Source organism: Dreissena polymorpha, chromosome 13 (assembly GCF_020536995.1).
Source record: "Dreissena polymorpha isolate Duluth1 chromosome 13, UMN_Dpol_1.0, whole genome shotgun sequence".
NCBI classification, from domain to species: domain Eukaryota; kingdom Metazoa; phylum Mollusca; class Bivalvia; order Myida; family Dreissenidae; genus Dreissena; species Dreissena polymorpha.
This window is the reverse complement of record NC_068367.1, coordinates 56,926,932-56,947,198: the sequence shown is the minus strand read 5'-3', so window position 1 is coordinate 56,947,198 and position 20,267 is coordinate 56,926,932. Positions and strand designations below refer to the sequence as shown.

At 35.0% G+C, this 20,267-nt stretch overlaps 3 protein-coding genes across 8 annotated transcripts in view; 1 reads left to right on the top strand and 2 right to left on the bottom strand.

Moving 5' to 3' along the window:
- LOC127855382 (serine/threonine-protein kinase tousled-like 2) overlaps positions 1-2,113 on the bottom strand; it is a 59,328-nt gene extending 57,215 nt beyond the window's left edge. For 4 of the 5 annotated variants that reach the window (XM_052390891.1, XM_052390894.1, XM_052390893.1 and 1 more), the window contains exon 1: positions 1,764-2,113. The gene's annotated coding sequence lies outside the window, so the exon portion shown is untranslated. Of the gene's footprint in view, positions 1-1,612; positions 1,722-1,763 lie in introns of those variants that run through there. The other variant, XM_052390892.1, reaches the window with a different exon arrangement.
- A 636-nt stretch (positions 2,114-2,749) lies between these two features.
- Positions 2,750-8,255, top strand: LOC127854689 (uncharacterized). The gene is made up of 3 exons (XM_052389748.1): positions 2,750-2,867; positions 6,837-7,223; positions 8,142-8,255. The coding sequence occupies exons 1-3, from the start codon at positions 2,853-2,855 to the stop codon at positions 8,253-8,255; spliced, it is 516 nt and encodes a 171-aa protein (XP_052245708.1). The 5' UTR covers positions 2,750-2,852.
- Positions 8,256-15,240: 6,985 nt separating this feature from the next.
- LOC127855395 (transmembrane ascorbate-dependent reductase CYB561-like) overlaps positions 15,241-20,267 on the bottom strand; it is a 35,239-nt gene continuing 30,212 nt past the window's right edge. For both annotated transcript variants that reach the window (XM_052390921.1, XM_052390920.1), the window contains exon 5: positions 15,241-19,658. In XM_052390921.1, coding sequence (XP_052246881.1) covers positions 19,499-19,658 — 160 coding nt within the window. In that variant the 3' untranslated portion in view covers positions 15,241-19,498. The remainder of the gene's footprint in view (positions 19,659-20,267) is intronic.

Sequence of the window (20,267 nt, the reverse complement as noted above, 5' to 3'; positions counted from 1 at the left end):
TTTGAAATCCGGAAAATTAATCCAGGAGTCTGAGGCCGTAGGTCCCCAACGGAGATAAAGAGCAGAGCCCCCCACACACACACCCGAGCCCTAGCTTATAGAATTTTTGTTTAGTCCTTCTTTTTCCAATTTTATGTGAGTACAATGCAAAATATTATAAACCAGACAATTCATAGCACAGCATGTGTATTCCTCATTCTATACAAAATGTAACAAAGAAAAAATGGTCAATGAATTAAAATCAACAAACCATACTGTATCAAAACGACTGTCCGATAACATATTGAGATACGTTTTTTGCACATGAAATGAAGTGTGCGTATTATTTGACTGCATGAAAACCAGTAACCATTAAGCTAGAAATTACCCAATTAATATATACTTTGGTAAACATATTAATTTACAATATGCTATTGCAGTGAATTACTTTGCTTATCGATAATTTGCAAGTTCAAGAAGGCGGATGTTGAAAACATTTCGCAGAATTATAAGATTTTCGAAAAGTAGCGAAGTGGTTTCGTCAGTAACCGTTCATGTCCATACAAGCCACTTAAATCAGAAATCAATCAATAAAAAGACAGGCAAAATCGGTACCGAGCGCAAATTTCCCGAATGCCAATAAATCTTAGTCACTACAAACCCCTGACCCCTTCAAAAAAACTCATCAGATTTACACTGATCTCAAAAGATTTTTAACGGAAAAAAACACTGGATCAAAATCCTGAATAAAGCACTGGATTATTTTGGCTTTTATAACTAAGCAGCTTTTTATGCAGCAAGTCTTTAAGAATGCATCCTTCTTCCTTACTTCTGAAAGCTCTGTAACCCAACGTCACTGATTATTTTATATCTGACAAAAAAGTAAAGGAAAATGGATCATTTAGGCTCCAACATTCAAGCATGCCATAAATGGACAATATACATAGTGGAAATGACCAACAAGTTTTTCTTGTCATGCCGAAATCATCCGACATACAGGATCATAAATGGGATAAACTGATGCTTATTTTGTATTTTCAGAAAAACAGCTTTGACCTGGAACAAAAAATTACATGCTTATTTGCATCACAATGTTATAAATATGCTTTTTCAGCCATTTTATCTACCCCACCCAGTTTGTCTATGTTTTTTTTTTAAGGAAAAATCTCCATCATGATGGGCATCATCTGACAAAAAATATTAAACCACCTGAAAAATAAACATACACAACAACAGACACTGTAGCGAACAAATTATGTCTATCAAACATCTGCTTTTTTAAAGGATACCAAAAAATATTAAAATATCCATTCATCAACAATGGCACCAAGTAAAAAACAAAAAAATACTGAGTGATTAATTCACATTTTTAAACAAAGTAATCAGTACAATAGACATGAAATGCAGATAATAAGACATTCTTAATACCCAAGGTCATTTATAAAATTCCATTTACTCACATGTCATGGTGTGTTTACATGGAGATCTGTAAAGGATGTCATACACTGGATGATGGAACCATAATAACAACCTGTTTGGGAAATTATATCAAAAGTTTGCAAAAAATATCATCAATCCCATTAAAACAGAGTGACTCTGCCAACATGTATACATTGACAATCATGTAACTTACCAGATGATTATTGCATTCTCATCGCTTGAGGCAAAAATGACTTTATTTTCGGAGGACATAATTCGCTCATCACATACATGTTAACAGGCAAAGAAACATGGCGGGTCATGCACTATTTGTATAAACGAAGGTGAAAAATAAGCATAGTTACCAACTACATAGCTGTGATTGCTTGCATATATCGAGATAAAACATTGATCTCAACTTCTCTAACGCCGATCTCTGTATTTTCTTCAAAATGGCGACGTAATCAGAAGTCAAAATTGGTCAATTTTCACTTCGTTGTTGATGCTGTGACGTCACATTTACACTCATGTAGCGCGCGATGTGTCCGATTTGAGGGACACTGCTTATTAATATTTTATACTTTTTAAATGAGTTATGTGTGTCTTTAAGTTGTATCTGTACCCATTTTATGCGTTTTCTAGGTTATTGGAATAACGCGAATAATTCCATAAAATGTACTTTACGGATACACGTGCGTTCGGATCGTTTCGGCCATGTACGTAGAAGCCAATCACTATTCCCGCCCAGAGATGATTATTAGGTATGCACAGTGGTCCCTATTGCAGAAAACAACTTTAAGATGATAATAATTGCGATGTGAGTCACAGGGGTGTAACTTGAATTGTTATACTTTGAATAAAATCAAACGGTCCCATTGAATTCCCGAAGCTGTTCGCTTTAGAGACGAATGCGAAAAAAAACATATTTTTACAGCTGGTGTATAAATGCATACATGAAGAGAACAGAATATCTTATATTACCGCAAATGAAATTTGATAGCACTATTTGAAATCAATTGTTCTTTGTTGTTATATTTAAACACGACAGAAGAAAACAATAGTTTCTTGCGATTGGCCATTTTTACAGATTAAATGGCACAGAAAATATGCGGAATTACTTAACACAGCAATAGAGAACTCAGCATGTTACGAAAATATTTACCGGTACACGCAATTCATGGACAAAAAACAAACAATATACATATATTTATTTATGATAGATCTTATTGACTGTGTGATATAATAGAACAGTTTCTGTGTTTGATTTGTTTATCCTTGTTTTCTTAGTCTCACGAATACGCTTTTTGAACTTGGTGATTGTGTGCGCGATCTTTAGATATACGGAGAACCCACGTGCTGCATCTGAAATACTGGAATGCAATGTTTGTAAATAAAAGCGGCGAAAAATGGCCTTGTGATATTTAAGTCAGTGGTAGCACTCGGATTATTAAACAATGCCGAAAACATCCGTAAGTACACCATCTATTCGCTAGATGTTTTTCATATGCGCTTCAGAACTCCAAATCGTTGGCGTTTGGTCGCAGGATAAAGTTCCTATAACACGTACGCACCGAATAAAAATTGATGTATTGTTTTATCCGGTGTATGACCCACCAAATAGCTAAAAATGCTGCATTTTCCATATTTATACGGTATTCACAACTCAACCCGTACGTGTTCGACCCAACAATCTTACAATAAACAAGGATAGCTCTTGATTTTATTTCGATCCTAATTTAAGGGGCTTGTTCGCAGTTTTAGCACAATGGCAATTTTGAACAACATTGCCATTCATTCAATACATATTGTTTGTATCATGTTGAATTAAGCAAATTAACACCCCTGACTATGAATGTTTTGAAAATATATGAGTCGCGTTCTGATAAAACTGGGCTTAATGCATGTGCGTATAGTGTCGTCCCATATTAGCCTGTGCAGTCCGCACAGGCTAATCAGGGACGACACTTTCCGCTTTTATGGTATTTTTTGTTTCAAGGAAGTCCCTCCTTACATAAAATAACGTTTAGGCGGAAAGTGTCGTTCCTGATTAGCCTGTGCAGACTGCACAGGCTTATCTGGGACGACACTTTATGCACATGCATTAAGCCCAGTTTTCTCATAACAAGGCTCAATTATGTTTGGTTATAGAAAATCATCAAATCTAAAAATATAAAAAAAATAAAAATCAGCGTATGAAAAGGTATTCATCGATACGTTATCAAATACGAGTATTACCGACATAAGCTTTTTACTACGATATAAGTCCAATAGCCTACGTGGTGGTGTTGTGATGGCGAGATAGCTTTAGGGGCCCGGTAAGATCCCCAGGAAAGGCACATTTTCGCCTTGTCATTTTATTTTTAAAACTAGTCAAAATACTTAAGTTTTATTAGTTTATGAATTAAATTATGTTTAACCCATTTATGTATAGCGTCTAGAAAAAAGGCCTTGGCAAACAGCGTAGACCCAGATGAGACGCCGCATGATGCGGCGTCTCATCTGGGTCTGCGCTGTTTGCTTAAATGAATTTCTGTAAGAAATATTTTAAACACAGAAATAAATATACTAGACATCCCTAATTTTGGAAATAAATTGATCCAGTTTAGAAGGATGGGAGAGTCCACTAGGCATAAATGGGTTAAAAAATACTTAACTTAATGAACAAGGTCATATACTCGATTGTACAATTACATTTTTCTAAGAACTGCGAGCACTGGTTCTTCCCAGGAAACGGACTCGATACAGGCGGCCATTCATTTGAATATGCACGTGTCACAAAATGCACGCCCATTCATTGACGGTACACATTTGAAAACGCGGAGTGCGGTTTTCATATAATATGAGAGAGCAACCGAAAACAATTAGAACGAACCAATAAGTTGCAGCCCAGTTATCTTGTGTAAAATGACATAGGTTGGTTTATATTTGGCAATATTTTTAGTGTGAAACAATTTTCAACGCATGAATTTCTTGTTCAATCGTTAGCGCATTGTATGACTGTTTTATGTAAATTGCGGGCCACAATATATTCTACAATACGTACCACATTAATTTTGTTTCATCCAATGAATGTAATAATTCTTCCGCTTAATTTATATAGATCTACATCAGTACAGATTATGACGCTAGGCATACTGATCAAGGGGTCTAGGGCGAATTGAAAAGTATGACAAATTTCACCAAATGAGTCGTGTTCTGAGAAAACTGGGCATAATGCATACATGTGCGTAAAGTGTCGTCCCAGATTAGCCTGTGCAATCCGCACAGGCTTATCAGGGACGACACTTTCCGCTTTTATGATTTTTTTCGTTCAAATGAAGTCTCTTCTTAGCAAAAATCCACCTAAGGCGGAAAGTGTCGTCCCTGATTAGCCTGTGCGGACTGCATTAAGCCCAGTTTTCTCAGAACGCGACTCAAATACTCGTTCACGTAGGTAAAGTTAACGCCCGAACAGTTTTGGGTTAGATAACTACAATTTATAAAAATACGCAAAAGTAAAAAAAAACACATGTACCCAATAGGAAAATAAATAATCATGTTTAACAATATTGATGTTTAGTTTATTTTGTTGGGAAACAGATAAGACATTACCGTTTTCATTGTAGAATGTTTTATGTTAGTACAATATTTTGTTAGCTTTGTATGGCAATAAGTAAATTTGTATATTTAATTGTCTATAGATATACAGGAACATGTATACATTCGCTCTACTTCTCTGTCTGCACATATTTGTCCGTGAACCGCAACGCCAAGCCATATATTATGGTGTTGCTTACGCTATCGTGTGCCGATGTTGTTTAACCCATTTATGCCCAGTGGACTCTCCCATCCTTCAAAATTAGATCAATTTATTTCCAAAATTAGGGATGTCTGGTATATTTATTTCTATTTTTAGAATATTTCTTACAGAATTTCGTTTTAGCAAACAGTGTAGACCCTGATGAGACGCCGCATTATGCGGCGTCTCATCTGGGTCTACGCTGTTTGCAATGTCCTTTTTTCAGGACGCTAGGCATGAATGGGTTAATGATAGTTCAGCCGTACTGTAAGGTGAACTCATGCTTTAAAAATACTTCGTATGAGTGCTTCACTTATATACACACATGTGTATGATAGTGAAGGGCTTATTTTTGTTTCTGCACAGTAAATAGTTAACTTTAGAGTTTCTGAATGCGTATTAGCGTCATATCGACACGGTCTTTAACCCATATATGCCTAGTGGACTCTCCCATCCTTCTAAATTGGATAAATTTATTTCCAAAATTAGGGATGTCTAGTAATTTTTTTTTCTATATTAAGAATATTTCTTACAGAAATTCCTTTAAGAAAACAGCGCAGACCCTGTTAGACATCGCATCATGCGGCGTCTCATCTGGGTCTACGCTGTTTGCCAAGGCCTTTTTTTCTAGACGCTAGGCATACATGGGGGCAAAGTTTTGCAGAGGAAACTCTAAACGCAACTCTTACTCCCCATATCTTGTACCGAGTACATTCACAGACAAACACATACACAAACAAACGTTCACACAGACTACTCTTTTTTGTGTGGCATACATAGACCATTCGACAGCATATAAGCCATCTAAATTGTTGTCTTCGTTGAAGACCGCCTATTACGGTCGATAAGCTTCGTATCGCTACTAATTTTATAGATATATCGTTATTCCTTTCATTAGAAACTCTCTCAACACAATTATATTCGTGCCATTTTGCGTAGATCTATACAGTAATTCATGGTGTACGAACGTCTAACCTAAACGTCTTACGTGTTTAATACTATCCAATAGTTTGCAAACAAATTATCTCCGCCTTTCACTCATATGTAAGACAATGTAATGAGGTCTAAAGTAAAATGGACCGTGCTCTGTGAAAAAAAGGATTTAATGAATTTGCGTAAAGTGTCATCCCAGATTAGCCTTTGCAGTCCGCACAGGCTAATCAGGGACGACACTTTCCGCTTCTATGATATTTTCTGTTTAAAGAAAGTCTATTCTTAGCAATAATCTAGTTTAGGCGGAAAGTGTCTGTCCCTGATCAGCCTGTGCGGACTGCACAGGCTAGTCTTGGATGACACTTTACGCATATGCATTAAGCCCAGTTTTCTAAGAACAAGGCTCAAATGAAGAATTCTTTCCTACAAATTGTTTAGCATCGCTCTGGAAAACGGGGTTTAACGCATGTGCGTCAAGTGTAGTCCCAGATTAGCATCTGCAGTCCTAATTAGGGACGACACTTCCCGCCTGAACTGGATTAGTCGCTATAAAGAGACTTTCTTTAAACGAAAAATTAACAAATGGGAAGAGTCGTCCAAGATTAGCCTGTGTTGATTTCACATGCTAATCTTAGACGACACTCTCCGAACGTGCATTTAACGTGCATTTAACCCCGTTTTCACAGAGCGAGGATCATTTAAACATGCTTGTTCTTCTTTCCACTAGCCTAAGCGAAATACAGAGATAGACGCGATGTCCGAACCATACTCGGACGACGAAAGTGCTCACGACGACAACGACGACGAAGATGCAGACAAACGTAGACGGCGTGCAGCGAAGACTTTTCCCAGGCGGAAGAAGACTATATCGAAGCAGACGACATCGAAGCAGGCGACAACTCGCGTTGGCGGGATTCTAGCTATTATCGAAAACGAAGACGACAGTCATTCCCAGACGGACGCAGAGTCGATGACGTCACGTATGACGTGCGAATACGAATATCACGAGGCGAATCCGGTCGATTATTACAGCTCGAATTTCCCGAGCTTGTTAGGGTACCTTGGGCCGAACGCTTCGTACAAACTTAAGCGGACGACAAAAACAAACAAACAGGTATCAGTATTGAATGTTACCCATTCCACTCGTACATGTATATTACAGCTATAGAGCTTTAGCCGTTGTTAATAACAAGTGTAGAAATTAAGCCGTTGTTAATAAAAAATGTAGAAGCAATGTACTAAACCTGAACACACATCTATCCGCCCAATTGTCCATGGCTGTTCGTCCAAGGTGAATATATATCATATATTCCTTTAACCCTTTGCATGCTGGGAAATTTGTCGTCTGCTAAAATGTCGTCTGCAGAATTTCTTAAATTAGCATTTTCTTCGATTTTTTTTTCAAAGAATACTATCAGAATAGCAAACAGTTTGGATCCTGATGAGACGCCACGTTCTGTGGCGTCTCATCTGGATCCAAACTGTTTGCAAAGGCCTTTAAAATTCAGCTCCAGCGCTTTAAGGGTTATGTAGATCTGTTGCATTGTGCAATCACGTCTGCAATCATTGTTAGCCACTGAAATATTGACAGAAAATTGGTAAACTCAATTCTGGACTGACAGTAATTTTGCTCCATAGTTGACATCAAAAGATCTGGTTCTCATTCAATTAATATATTTCATACACAAGGTTTTGTTTATTGTTCATACTCACATGTAGAAAATGATAGCTTTTTCAACATAGCAACATGTCGGTTGGGTGTTGATATTAGTCTCGTTCTGGGCAAACCGGGCTTAATGCGTGTGCGTAAAGTGTCGTCCTAGATTAGCATGTGCAGTCCGCCCAGGTTAATCAGGGACGACACTTTCCGCTTAAAATGAATTTTCGTTAAGAAGAGACCTCCTTTATTCCATACAAGCGCAAAGTGTCGTCCCTGATAAGCCTGTGCGGACTGCACACGGGAATAGGGGATAACACGTTACGCTCATACATTAAGCCCTGTTTTCCCAGTGCGAGGCTCATGTGATTTCAGTATTCCTCGCTCCCTAGGCGAGGCAGCATAGCTACATCCATCGACAAAACCGAGGCCCAATACGGGACATTTGCGGACCGGATGAAAAAGAAAAACGATGCAAGTGGCTTTTAACCTATGTGTATTGTTATACAGATTATTGATTATGATCACTCTTCGAAAATGAAATCTGAGTAAATAGATTGCAGAGCTATACTTTGAAGCATTGTTATATCCAAATCTGTAAGTACTTGTTAGCGACATCACAGAGTTGTTGACATACTGGTCCACGAATTTATATTTATCAAGAATAATTTGCATTTACGTCAATAGCCATTAAAGGCGATTTATATATTGTTATATTTATTTCGTTATATTTTAATGAACGTTTCATAGTTAATTTTTCCATATAAGTAACGGCGATCTAGTGATTTCGTGATTAAATTTATTTCCGGTACTATAATTTTTTTTAAATACATAATTTTGCTATCTCTAGCCACGGAGTGTATATTGACAGGAGATGAATCGAGTATTTGACCCTTACTGTAGTAAATTCAATCTTATGCAAAAACTATTCATCCGATTTTATTGGTTTGTACGTTATCGTGTTGCTTATTAATTCCCCTTTCAAAAAAATATAACTTTTAGTATATTCCCGTTGTGATTAATGGATTTATAGCGAGTTAAACACAAGAAATACACATTCTATGTTTTACCACCGCGCGTTTTAACGTGTTGTGGCTATCGATCTTTTACAATCAGCGTACAGCGAAGCGCCGAGGTTATACATTTTGATGTACCCACTCACGTCTTTTGTTAAATTATAGTTCCATTTCTCGGCCGATTTTGACAAATTATATATCATTAGAAAGCTTACGTAACGGAGTAAACAGATATATAAATATATATTAAGTTTGTCTTCTGATTTTGACAGCCCGGCGAGTTATAACTTTAACTTTTGCAAATATCATACCGTTTTGGAGTTTTAGAATCTAGATTTACGGTTGACATGTTTGTACTTAATACCAATTTGTAGCGTTTATATTTAAGAGTTTAGTTTTAAAAATTACATCTTGCTTAGGAGAATAGAATTCTGTATACGATAGAAAAAAAATTGTTTGAAAACGAAAGTAATTAAGGAATGAAGGCGGGAAAAAGTAGCGCGCGTTCCTAACGCACTGAACTGAAGCTACGGTCTTGGCGATTATGCTTTTGTTTAGAAACCGGCCATTGAATTTCCCTTTGCCATATTATTATATTTTTATGGAATATATTGTAGTATTTTGTTCACGAAACATATCAATAAAGCTTATTATAAATGAATCTTAATCAATTAACGATTTCATCTCTTGTTTATAACACAGAAAGGGTGTTAAATTTATGATGAAACAGCGTATATAGCGGACCCTCTCGATATTATTCGGCTTTGCATGCATACTTGAAATAAAATGGGTGTCAAAAACATTCATCGTTTGCTGTTTATTATCAACAAGGTAACTATGTATAATTATTTGACATGTTATTTACCTTAAATTATCAATTTATTAAAGATTCTTGAAAATCACGGTCGGTGTTACGCGGGTCATTTCGTATTTTGACATCAGGGCATCATGTCCAACTATTCAAAATCAGATTTTTTTCACCGGGACGATGACGGCTTAGATTTAGACAGGCAGACAGATAGTTTGTTCAGACTTATACAACAGTACATCGTCTTCAACTCAAATATATAAATTATTTTTAGACGAATTGTTAGGTGATTACACATATAGCAGCGATGATTCTGAGAATGTTGCCATGTTTCTTATCCGTGTAATCTAGAGTCCATGGTTTGAGCATTTTTATCGCGGTGTTCAATAAAAGATATATCAATAATCTTGTTTATTGATAGATCTGTGGTTTTATTGCCCCTGTGTTCAGCACAAACCAATTATCTCGTTATGATCAGATACTGTGCCGACCAATACTAAATAACACTATGGTGTCATACGCCACAGCAGGGACCTATACTTGTATATTGGTCCCTAACCACAGGTGGCAATGTCTGGTCAGTTTACACTTTTTATGATACCTCCATGTCTTCTCGTGGTATTAGTGGTCATTTCTTGGAGTAATGTAACGCCAAATACTCAAGTTTGCGTTTATAAGATATGTAGCGTATTGAAAACATTTATAGTCATCTGCCCATACAGATTGCCATAAACTAAATACTGTATAGATGTCAGCCAGCTTAATCATAATAATTATAAGTGCTTAATACCTATACATGTACATTTTAAACATTTAAAAAATCTAATACTTAACATTTAACGTATTTAGCGGGTACCGGTAAAAAAACTCCGTCATTTCGTAGTCCTATAAAGAGTGTATGGTAGTGTACGGAACAACATAATTAAATACAGCATTCTCATTTGACCACAACGGGGTTAAATAATCTTTCCGAAAAATACAAATAATACAGAGTTTTAATTAAGAATTCTATATATTTATAACTCTGTTAACTTATAAAGATATTTCAATATACATGCATAGACAGTTTACCGTGATTTTCAAGAATCTTTAAATAATTTTAATTAATTGATAATTTATGGTTAATAACATTTCATATAATTTTACATAATTAACTTTTTGATAATAAACAACAAACGATGAATGTTTTGACACCCATTATATTTGAAGTATGCAAAGCCGAAAAATATCAAGAGGGTCCGCTATATACGCTGTTTCATCATAAAATTAACACCCTTTCTGTGTTATAATCAAGAGCTGAAATCGTTAATTTATTAAGCTTCATTAATACTTAGCTTTATTGATATGTCTCTAGAACAAAATATTTCAATATATTTCATAAAAAATATAATAATCATGGCAAAGGAAATTCAATGGCCGGTATCTAAACAAAAGCATAATCGCCAAGACCTTAGCATCAGTTCGGTTCGTTAGGACCGCGCGCTACTTTTTCCCGCCTTCATTCCTTACTTGTTTTCATTTTTAAACCATTTTTTTCTCTATCATATACATAATTCTAGTCTCCTAAGCAAGATGTTATTTTTAAAACTGAACTCCAAATATAAACGCTACAAATCGGTATTAAGTACGAACATGTCAATCGCAAATCTAGATTCTAAAACTCCAAAACGGTATGATATTTGCACAAGTTAAAGTTATAACTCGCCGGGCTGCCGAAATCAGAGGAAAAACTTAATATATATTTATATAACTGAAAACTACGTTACGTAAGCTTTCTAATGATATATAAATTGTCAAAATCGGTCTAGAAATGAAACTATAATTTAACAAAATACGTGAGTGGGTACATCAAATTTATAACCTCGGCGCTTCGATAAAAGATCGATAGTTACGACACGGTCACGTGACTTAGACACAACAAGATATTTGGCGTAACGGTCCCGTTTCTTATCCGTGTAATCTAGAGTCCGTGCTCTAGCCATCGATAAATAAGTCAAATGCGAGTTTTATTTTTGTTGTTTGCAGGCACTATGGACACGCATTGAGACGGTTGCGAAGGAACGCATGGAGCGGTACGAGCGACACACGCTAGAAATGGCGGCAAAAATCCGGAAACAGAGGCAGGAAATCCAACGTCGTTCGGTGGAGCTGTTGAACAAACTGGCTTTACAAGAAATGCGGGTATTGTTTTTGTTATGTATATTTTATGAACATTTTCATGCAAAATGACCCAGTGTTTTGACCAGATCATGTTGTTATGTTTACCGGCAGACTTAATCTAATTATAATTGTTGTGATTAAAATTTAGAAATAATATTTTTTAATCAACGATGAAAACAAGCAATTAAATTGGAATTATTATACAATTATGTCTTTTCTGTATGCGAGTGTGAAAGATGTCACACACGAAGCATTTTTCCTCCTTTTACGACCGTCATTGCCGTGATGTCTACCGTTAGAAATTAAAGTGGAACACATTTTTATTGCATCGCATTCAAGCTAGTCGTAGCGCCAGTATTATAATGTTCCTTATAGAAAAAGGAAGACAAGATATTTGCTTCTCCCCACGGCAGGATGTGGCGACACCACCGCACCATGCAGCGGCGAGCGTTCAGCCTGGAGCCAATGCGCCACGACAAACTGGACACGGTCACACAGGTATGTATCAATGTTGGAAGAGCGGATTGTGGAGTACAACAGTGTTTCAGGTTTCCGAGAGCGCCATGCTTCTCTCTCATGTGACCCAGGAAATGTCTTCATTGGGTTTCGAAGGACAACTCCTGATACAAAGCATGGCCCGCTTAAGCGGCGACCTTGCGTTTGAATGTTGGTAGTACTTTTTGTGTCCACAGTGCAAAGGTTCTAGAAAATTGCACCTTTGTGAAAAGGCCCTGGTGAACGACGCATGTTGAACCCCTACCGAAGTAACCAAGTGGTTAAATCCCGTGTGTCCGAACGAATCCTGGTACAGTGATTACTCAAAAAGTATTTAAGCAAGGTTGAGGCAACTTGGTATGTAGACAGGGGGCCAAATGGAGAACACCGATATGCATGTTATCCTATTTTTCTGTCAGATCAAAAGTCGTTGCAATGGTTAACTTACAAAAAGAATTGAAAACTAGATTTGCACTCTGCAATTACTCGAAAAGTATTCCAGTTTGGTATATGAAACTTGAACTGTAGATAGAGTGCCATGAGGGGAATATGCATGTTATTTCAGTTTTTCGTCAGAAAAAAACTGTGGCTGCTATGGCAACAGACATCATTGAAAACCGAAATCGGTATCCTGCGCTAGCTCAAACTTAATCAGTATCTAGGGTGGGTTAATGAAACCTTGTATGTGAACAGAAGTGAACATATAGATTCCGTTCTTACTCCTACAACATTAACGCGGAGGGGTACTGCCTTTGTTTCTGATAAAGCGAAAACTTGTTTATAATGTTAACTCACGTGACACACAGTTTAGAAACCTAATATATCTGGTAACTGACAAAGTTCTTATTAAGTCGAAGTTTAAAATAAACATTTTAATGTGAACATGATTGTTTTATGTGTATTCACGAATAAAAGTATTATTAGTTCCAGGGACCTATACAAACAGGTCCCTGTTAGTTCATATCAGGTACTTATCTGGGTCTAACAGCAGTAGAACGATACAATGTTTTCAAAACAGGCTGAAGAATAAAATATTTAGCTAGTAGCTATTCTACAAATATAAATATATATAATATTATTATACAAACACCGGTTCAACATACTTTTTTTAAAATAGTACCACAATTTACCGGTAAACAATTAATTTGTTCCACAGCTATTTAATATTTTTTAAAGGATTTTGTAATGTCTATTTCAGTCTCCTAGGTCAAAGTTCAGTGCGATGATTACATGAATTGTATCAAGGAAGACCTCTTAGAATTTACTGCATCAACATTGACATTTTCAAGGACGACATCTTAGAATTTCCCATGATCACATACAGAATTACTGCATTAACATTGATATTTTCAATGTTAGGTAATTATTTAATACAGTCCTAATTTCATATATTTTTTTATGGAACTTATCTTTTTTTAAAAAGATTTTCAAATACATAAACCTGTTTTCAACATGTTGTAAGCAATTGACTATCTTTACACATGTGCTTTTATAATTCATACATTTCATGGTGAATTGTAAAATGATTAATCCAGCAATTAATAATAATATGATAATATTTAAACATAATATAAATCGTAAGGTTATTGTAACCATAATTTATGTTTGACTTCATTACTATAAATTATTTGTATGGCATTATCTTAAGATGTTGAAACAAAAGTAGGACATACTGAGATTACCATATTTTTTGTTTTTTTTTCTCATACTTTTTCAACATGTAAAATATGTGTACATGATTTTTATGCTCCCCCCAAATTTTGGAGGGAAGCATATAGTCACCGCTTCGTCTGTCTGTGTGTGTGTCTGTCCGTCCGTGAACAATTTTTGTCCGGGCTATTTCTCAGCAATTAATGACCGGAATTCAATTAAACTTTATGGGAAGCTTCACTACCAAGAGATGTGCATATTATCAGCTGGTTCTGGTCGGATGATTTTTCACAGAGTTATGGCCCTTTGAAATTTTCTATAAACTGTACATATAGGGCAATTCTTGTCCCCCCAACTACTAGACGTTTCCTTTTATCTGAATATATAGTGCAAATTAAACTGCGCAATGTTGTGACAAAAAAAAACCTTTGGGGAGCATCACCCGTCTCCGACGGTTTCTTGTTTGAAACTGTTTAAACATTTGTTTACAGTTACGTATAAATTGATTTTTAAATATGAATTATATGGTACAATTCTTCATGGCATTCAATAAAATATGAAAAGTAAATGGATTGCAGAGGCCTGTGTGTACGTAAATGACTGTGTCCTATCGAAATACTGAGGAATTGTTGATATATTGTAACAAATTAGATTTCGAAGATGAGTTTCATTGTGTTTGTAAATGTCCTCTATACATTGATATTAGAAGAAACTACCTAAAGAAATGTTATTCTATTAGGCCATCTGTTTATAAATTCCACCAATTGCTGAATACAACGAATAAATATGAACTTATTAGATTAGTCAAATTTGTAAAAGATGCTCTGTTTTAACCCTTTCCTTCATAAGAAGCAAAGTGAAAAAGGCTATGTGCAAACAGCATAAAACCAGAACAGCCTGCGAGTAACTCGCAGTCTGTTCAGGTTTTATGCTGTTTGCTGCTCATCAGTATCTAAGGGTTATAAATGAAGCCTTAAAAACTTGAACCTAGTAAGAAAGGTCTTCAATTAAATGTAACTTTCTAAGGGACTACAAATGCGTAAAGATATGTATCTATGTGGTAAAGGGATTAAGAATAATATTTTTAATGTTGTTACTTTACTTCAAATAGTTATCCTCCATATATAACAAGTATTTTACCTATCCTTTCCGTAACCGTATACGATGCTGCTTATGTTTACATTATTACTATGTTTATCTCTGTGACATATTTGAATGTGAAATATCTAGTGTTTAGACGATGTACACTGTGCAAGTCTGAATACATATTTGTCTCTTGTCTTGATATAAATGAAACCAAATTGTATTCTTTATAACAAGGTTACTAGATTACAACAAAATGTACTAACAAAACATACATTTTTATTGTATACTTCACAAAATACAATAACATAAGCAAAGCCTTATTGAAAATGGGGCAAAGATTGATAAATGGAGAACTTGGTTACGTTACATAAACTTTGCAAAAACAACTAATCTAGCTATTATTACCGTAATTGCTCTTAGTTTTCAGACATTTGAAAAAAAGTGTCAAAAAAATTGTTAGACACACACAAATATTCCCTTAGGACAATGTCCAAAAATGTACCGATACCCTGACAATATACCTATCGAATTGACCTTCCGTTTTATTTGTGTATAATTTTGCTTTCGGAATGGTTACAAAAAATGATAGCACATGCTTGTATGTATTAATAATTAAAAGATATTTTAAAATTAATTTAAACTCATTTCAAAAGTTTGATGTTTATCAGATAGATACTTAAAGGTTGAAACTTGACCACTGAGTAAAACGAATAGCATTTGATATAGATCTACTGTAGTATGAACCTTATATGTATTTCTGTAACAGAACAGAAACTTAATTTAATATCATTAATAAATCATATCATGCTTTTTAATAATACATATGATAAATTTATTGTTGCTAAATATATCTAAAGATTTAAATAAAGGTAGACAAATGGTTCCTTAAGGTTGGGTTGCATGTGGACTACTGATCCGTTTGATACTTGAGGCAAAAAAAATAAATTCTTTCTATTAAAAGATAGTATTGAACACATTGTAAAATTTTATACTCGTAAAAATTGTATTTATATTTTTACAAAAAGCTCACTATAGCACGTCCTTAATTGGTCCTTTTTTTGATAAGTTGATTTACTGTATTAATTTAAAGTGTAAGTACAGCAATAAAAACATGGTAAAAACAATTAATATCAATTACAGCGTACAACAGAGCTACTAACATAATAAGACCCGCATCATGTGAAAATGGTTCTTATGCCATAATTGGCCAGGGAAGCTTTAGACCTGCCTGCCCTTTTAGCCGTCTTGTCAGGAGCTTCCCTGTCCGCTATCGAGACCACGAAACCCTGAGTGATTTTTTAGTGGGCAGTGTAGTTCCTGACAAGACTTGCGCGATTGTGCAGGCTTGTCTACAGCTACGCTTGCTGCATATGGCATAAGCCCCATTTTTGCATGACAAAGCTTAATAAATATACATTTACAACAACTGGTTATGTCAACATGTCATATATTGCACAATAAACACACATACTAATTCGACCAAAAAACAAAAGTCAAAGTGGAATCAAAAAGTCATTTGAAAGTACTGTACATTTAATCTGACCATAATGCATTTCTCTCAGCCATGTATTGGCAAAACCATAATAGTTTAGCTGAATACGGCTGATCAGCATCCATGATTCAATGCTGTGAAATTATTTTCAAAGTATTACATTAAATGACAAACAATAACAATCTCAATTTTTTCTACATAAAACTGCACGTATTCTTTTCCCTAAGTTTACATTTTCTTTTAAAGACAAAGAACAGATATTTAAAAGTTTTTTTCAAGCTTTTTCAATGACATTGTTTGAGACGATTGTTCATAAGGGTCAACTATGAACGCTAAAACATTGGTAACTGACCGCAATACATGTGCAAAACTCTTACACACTTCATGCTCAAGTGAGCTTAGCAATGACTTAACTTACACACTAAATGCTCAAGTGAGCTAAGGAATGACTTAACTACATATCACACTTCATGCTCAAGTGAGCAAAGCAATGACTTACTAGTAACTTACACACTTCATGCTCAAGTATTTACGCATTGAAAAATAAAAAAAAACACTTTAAAACTCGACCCAGTACGTAACATTACGCAATACAAATCTTGGTACGATTTGTGATCAATTAAAGTGGGTAACCGGTTTAACCAATAATCTAGTCGAGTGTTAAGTGTAATTTAACCTTTGAATCAAAAGTAAGCCAATCAAAAGAACCTTGTAATCGAAATGGCAGCCCATCGTATTATAAGTTCGAAAACGGGACGTTTCAAGTCAACAGCCGCTCCTGCAGGAAGTAACTGTATATTACAATATACCAATAGAATAAATCTGATGATTCTTCTAGAATAGTTAAAATAATTTTAAGCGATCTAATTGTTGAAGAAGTTTATAGTTTACTTACATAGACCACAGGCAGTGTGACTTTATTTTCAATTGTACAAGCAGTGCCATAACTTAGTTTAATTGCGAAATGACGTTCGGGTTCTATATGAACACTATATGCAAGAAAGATCCAATCAAGACAGAGATACAACTCATGTAAGTTGAATATTTTAAAGACCGTCTGTTAATATCATCATTTAAAATTTATTTTGTTTGCACTTATAAATAACAAATAATAATATTTCTAGATTAAACACGCCATGTACTATGTCAGTTTTCTATAGAAATGGAAAATACCTCTAAATATTCTTAAATAACCTTTATGGCTGAAACAAAGGTGTAAAATACCCTTTAACAATAATATAATGGGGTAAAATACTCTTTAGACTAAATCCTTATCTGGAACTCTGTGCTCAAGTGAGCTAAGCAATTACTTAACTTACACACTTCATGCTCAAGTGACCTAAGCAATGACTTAAAAGAATGAATGTCAGAAAAAATGTTCATCATTTATAATAATGTACATGTGTTTTATAACAAGTGACTTATTGAACAAAATACAATGTTTCACACTGGAATTACATTTTTGCTGAAATAAACGATTAATACAACAATTATAATTTAAGGGACATACTTGGAATTGATTGGTACATTGGTAATCATGTCACAATAACCAAATGACAACGTTGAAGACCATTTCATTTTTTTTAATATAAATAAAACACGATAAAAAACACATAAAACAATTAAAAATTATTATGGCAAATCAAAATAACAAATAAGAATACTAGATTTGAACAACTATAATGTGCCGATGCATCAGCTAGCTGTCTGTATCTACGCTGGCCGCACATGGCAGAAACCACATTTTTGCATGATGATGCTCAAACGTTTTCTAAATACGATCTCCCGATGGATATCCAGCATTACTCTTATAAATCAAATAACCAATAAAAGGACATTTTAAAATTTAATGAATTTTCTGGTAGAACAAGAACTGTGAAACACAATCCCCCTTACTGCGCCGCTTTTACACTTGACCTTGAAGAATGACCTTGACTTTCGCCACTCAAAATGAGCATGCAAAATATCGAGTTGTTATCTTCAATATTGCAAAAGTTATAGGAAAACTTTAACCAAGATAAAAGTTTTGGGACAGAATGAAAGACAGGCCAAAGACAACATACCCTCGATCATTCGATCCGGGCATAAAAAATAAAACAAAGTTTAATCTATAAACTCTCTAAGAACAATCAAATGCAATTCAAACATACATGCAGATACCAGAAATAAACACTATTGAATTTATCATGCATCGGGACTTATGAAATTAAATAAGCACTACATGAAATTCAAAACTTTTACAGATAAAAGAAGGTAAACATGTTGAAAATTGTTGTAATTTGAAATATATATAAAATATAAAAATGATATGATCTAAGAAATAATTACCCTTAAAAACACTCATGTCAAATTACTAAGCTATACATAAACCTGAACAAAACCAAAGCCCATTTGAAGATCCATAAAGATGACAAAATTGATTACAAAATATCTTTTGATCGTTTGCCAAGGTCAAAGACAAAACTTATTTAAACTCCTTTTCACATCCATTCAATTATTTTTTTTATATATTTTCTTCACATTTCAACAAAAATATATATTATATATCATATGACTACATTTGTAAATCATATTTTTTTAAACAAAATATATAGCAGATAAAGTAAACATTTTTTTAATCTCTAAAAAGAATTACAACATTATGTACTAGTACATCTCGTAAATATCATCTAAGCAATGTAATGTACGTCACACAAGCTCAATTAAATCTACATTGCGTAAGAGATTCCCTCCCATAAGAGATGGATTATATCGAAACCCATTAAAAGCTGAATGCAGCATTAAATTCCCTCTCTTTACAGTTGGATATAATGTTGAACCCCATTAAGAGCTCCGTGTGGATTGGAATTCCTTTCCTTTATTGCTGAATGCCAAAATAACCCAAGCCCTTTTAGAGTTAAATGTGGTTTTTAATTCTCTCCCTTTAGAATTGAATCTGGTTATTGAATTCTCTCCCTTTATAATAGAATCTGCTTTTTGAGTTCTCTCCCTTTAAAATTGAATCTGGTTATTAAATTCTCTCCCTTTAGTTGTTGGAAAGCTGTATATGCTCCTCCTCTTCGGGACCTCTGGGCCTCTTATACTCGGGCCTGGTTACCAGGTAGAACACGATGATCGCCATGACGATGATGGACACGCCCAGGCAATTGATCACCACGCCCTCAGAGGGTAGGGCGCTGTATTTGCTGAAAATGAAAACCAGGGATGTGATTAAAGAACCATCACAGGGAGGGAAAATGCCCTAGCCCCCTTATAGAGCCCAGTTAGAGAAAAGCTGTAAAAAAAATGGCTGAAAATAACAACATTTAAGACTTGCTCAACGCCTTAACAGTTTTTTTTTATACAAGCTGCATTGAATATATAGGCATATGCTGATAGTAGCCATCACCAAAGTACTAAACTATGTTATTTTTCAGCCAATTTTGTTTACAATCAATCTCTTACTAGCATAATGTAATGGAGGGTTGGAAAGTAATATCCTTAGACTTATTTATAGGAGCACCATAACATATATCCAGCAAAGTTGATAATAGCCCAAAAAATAGTTTGACATTGAAAGGGAGGAAATCTGCTCAAAGGAGAAGACATCACAACCATGTAAACACACATCAATAGAAAATATATTTCATCTGTCATAAGTAACCCCTTGCCCTTGCAATTCAGCGCTAGGCCTAAACAGGGGAGCAGCATCCTGCCACCCCAAGGTCCCCCCTACCCCTTGGGACCCTAACCCTCCCATATTGTTCATCTGATCCCATTATTAAGTAGGAAATTGCATTTGGAGTTTCAATAAA

Coding starts and splice junctions, on each gene's coding strand:
- LOC127854689 (XM_052389748.1), top strand. Junction 7,224..8,141: donor CGACAAAAACAAACAAACAG/GTATCAGTATTG, acceptor ATGTGATTTCAG/TATTCCTCGCTCCCTAGGCG.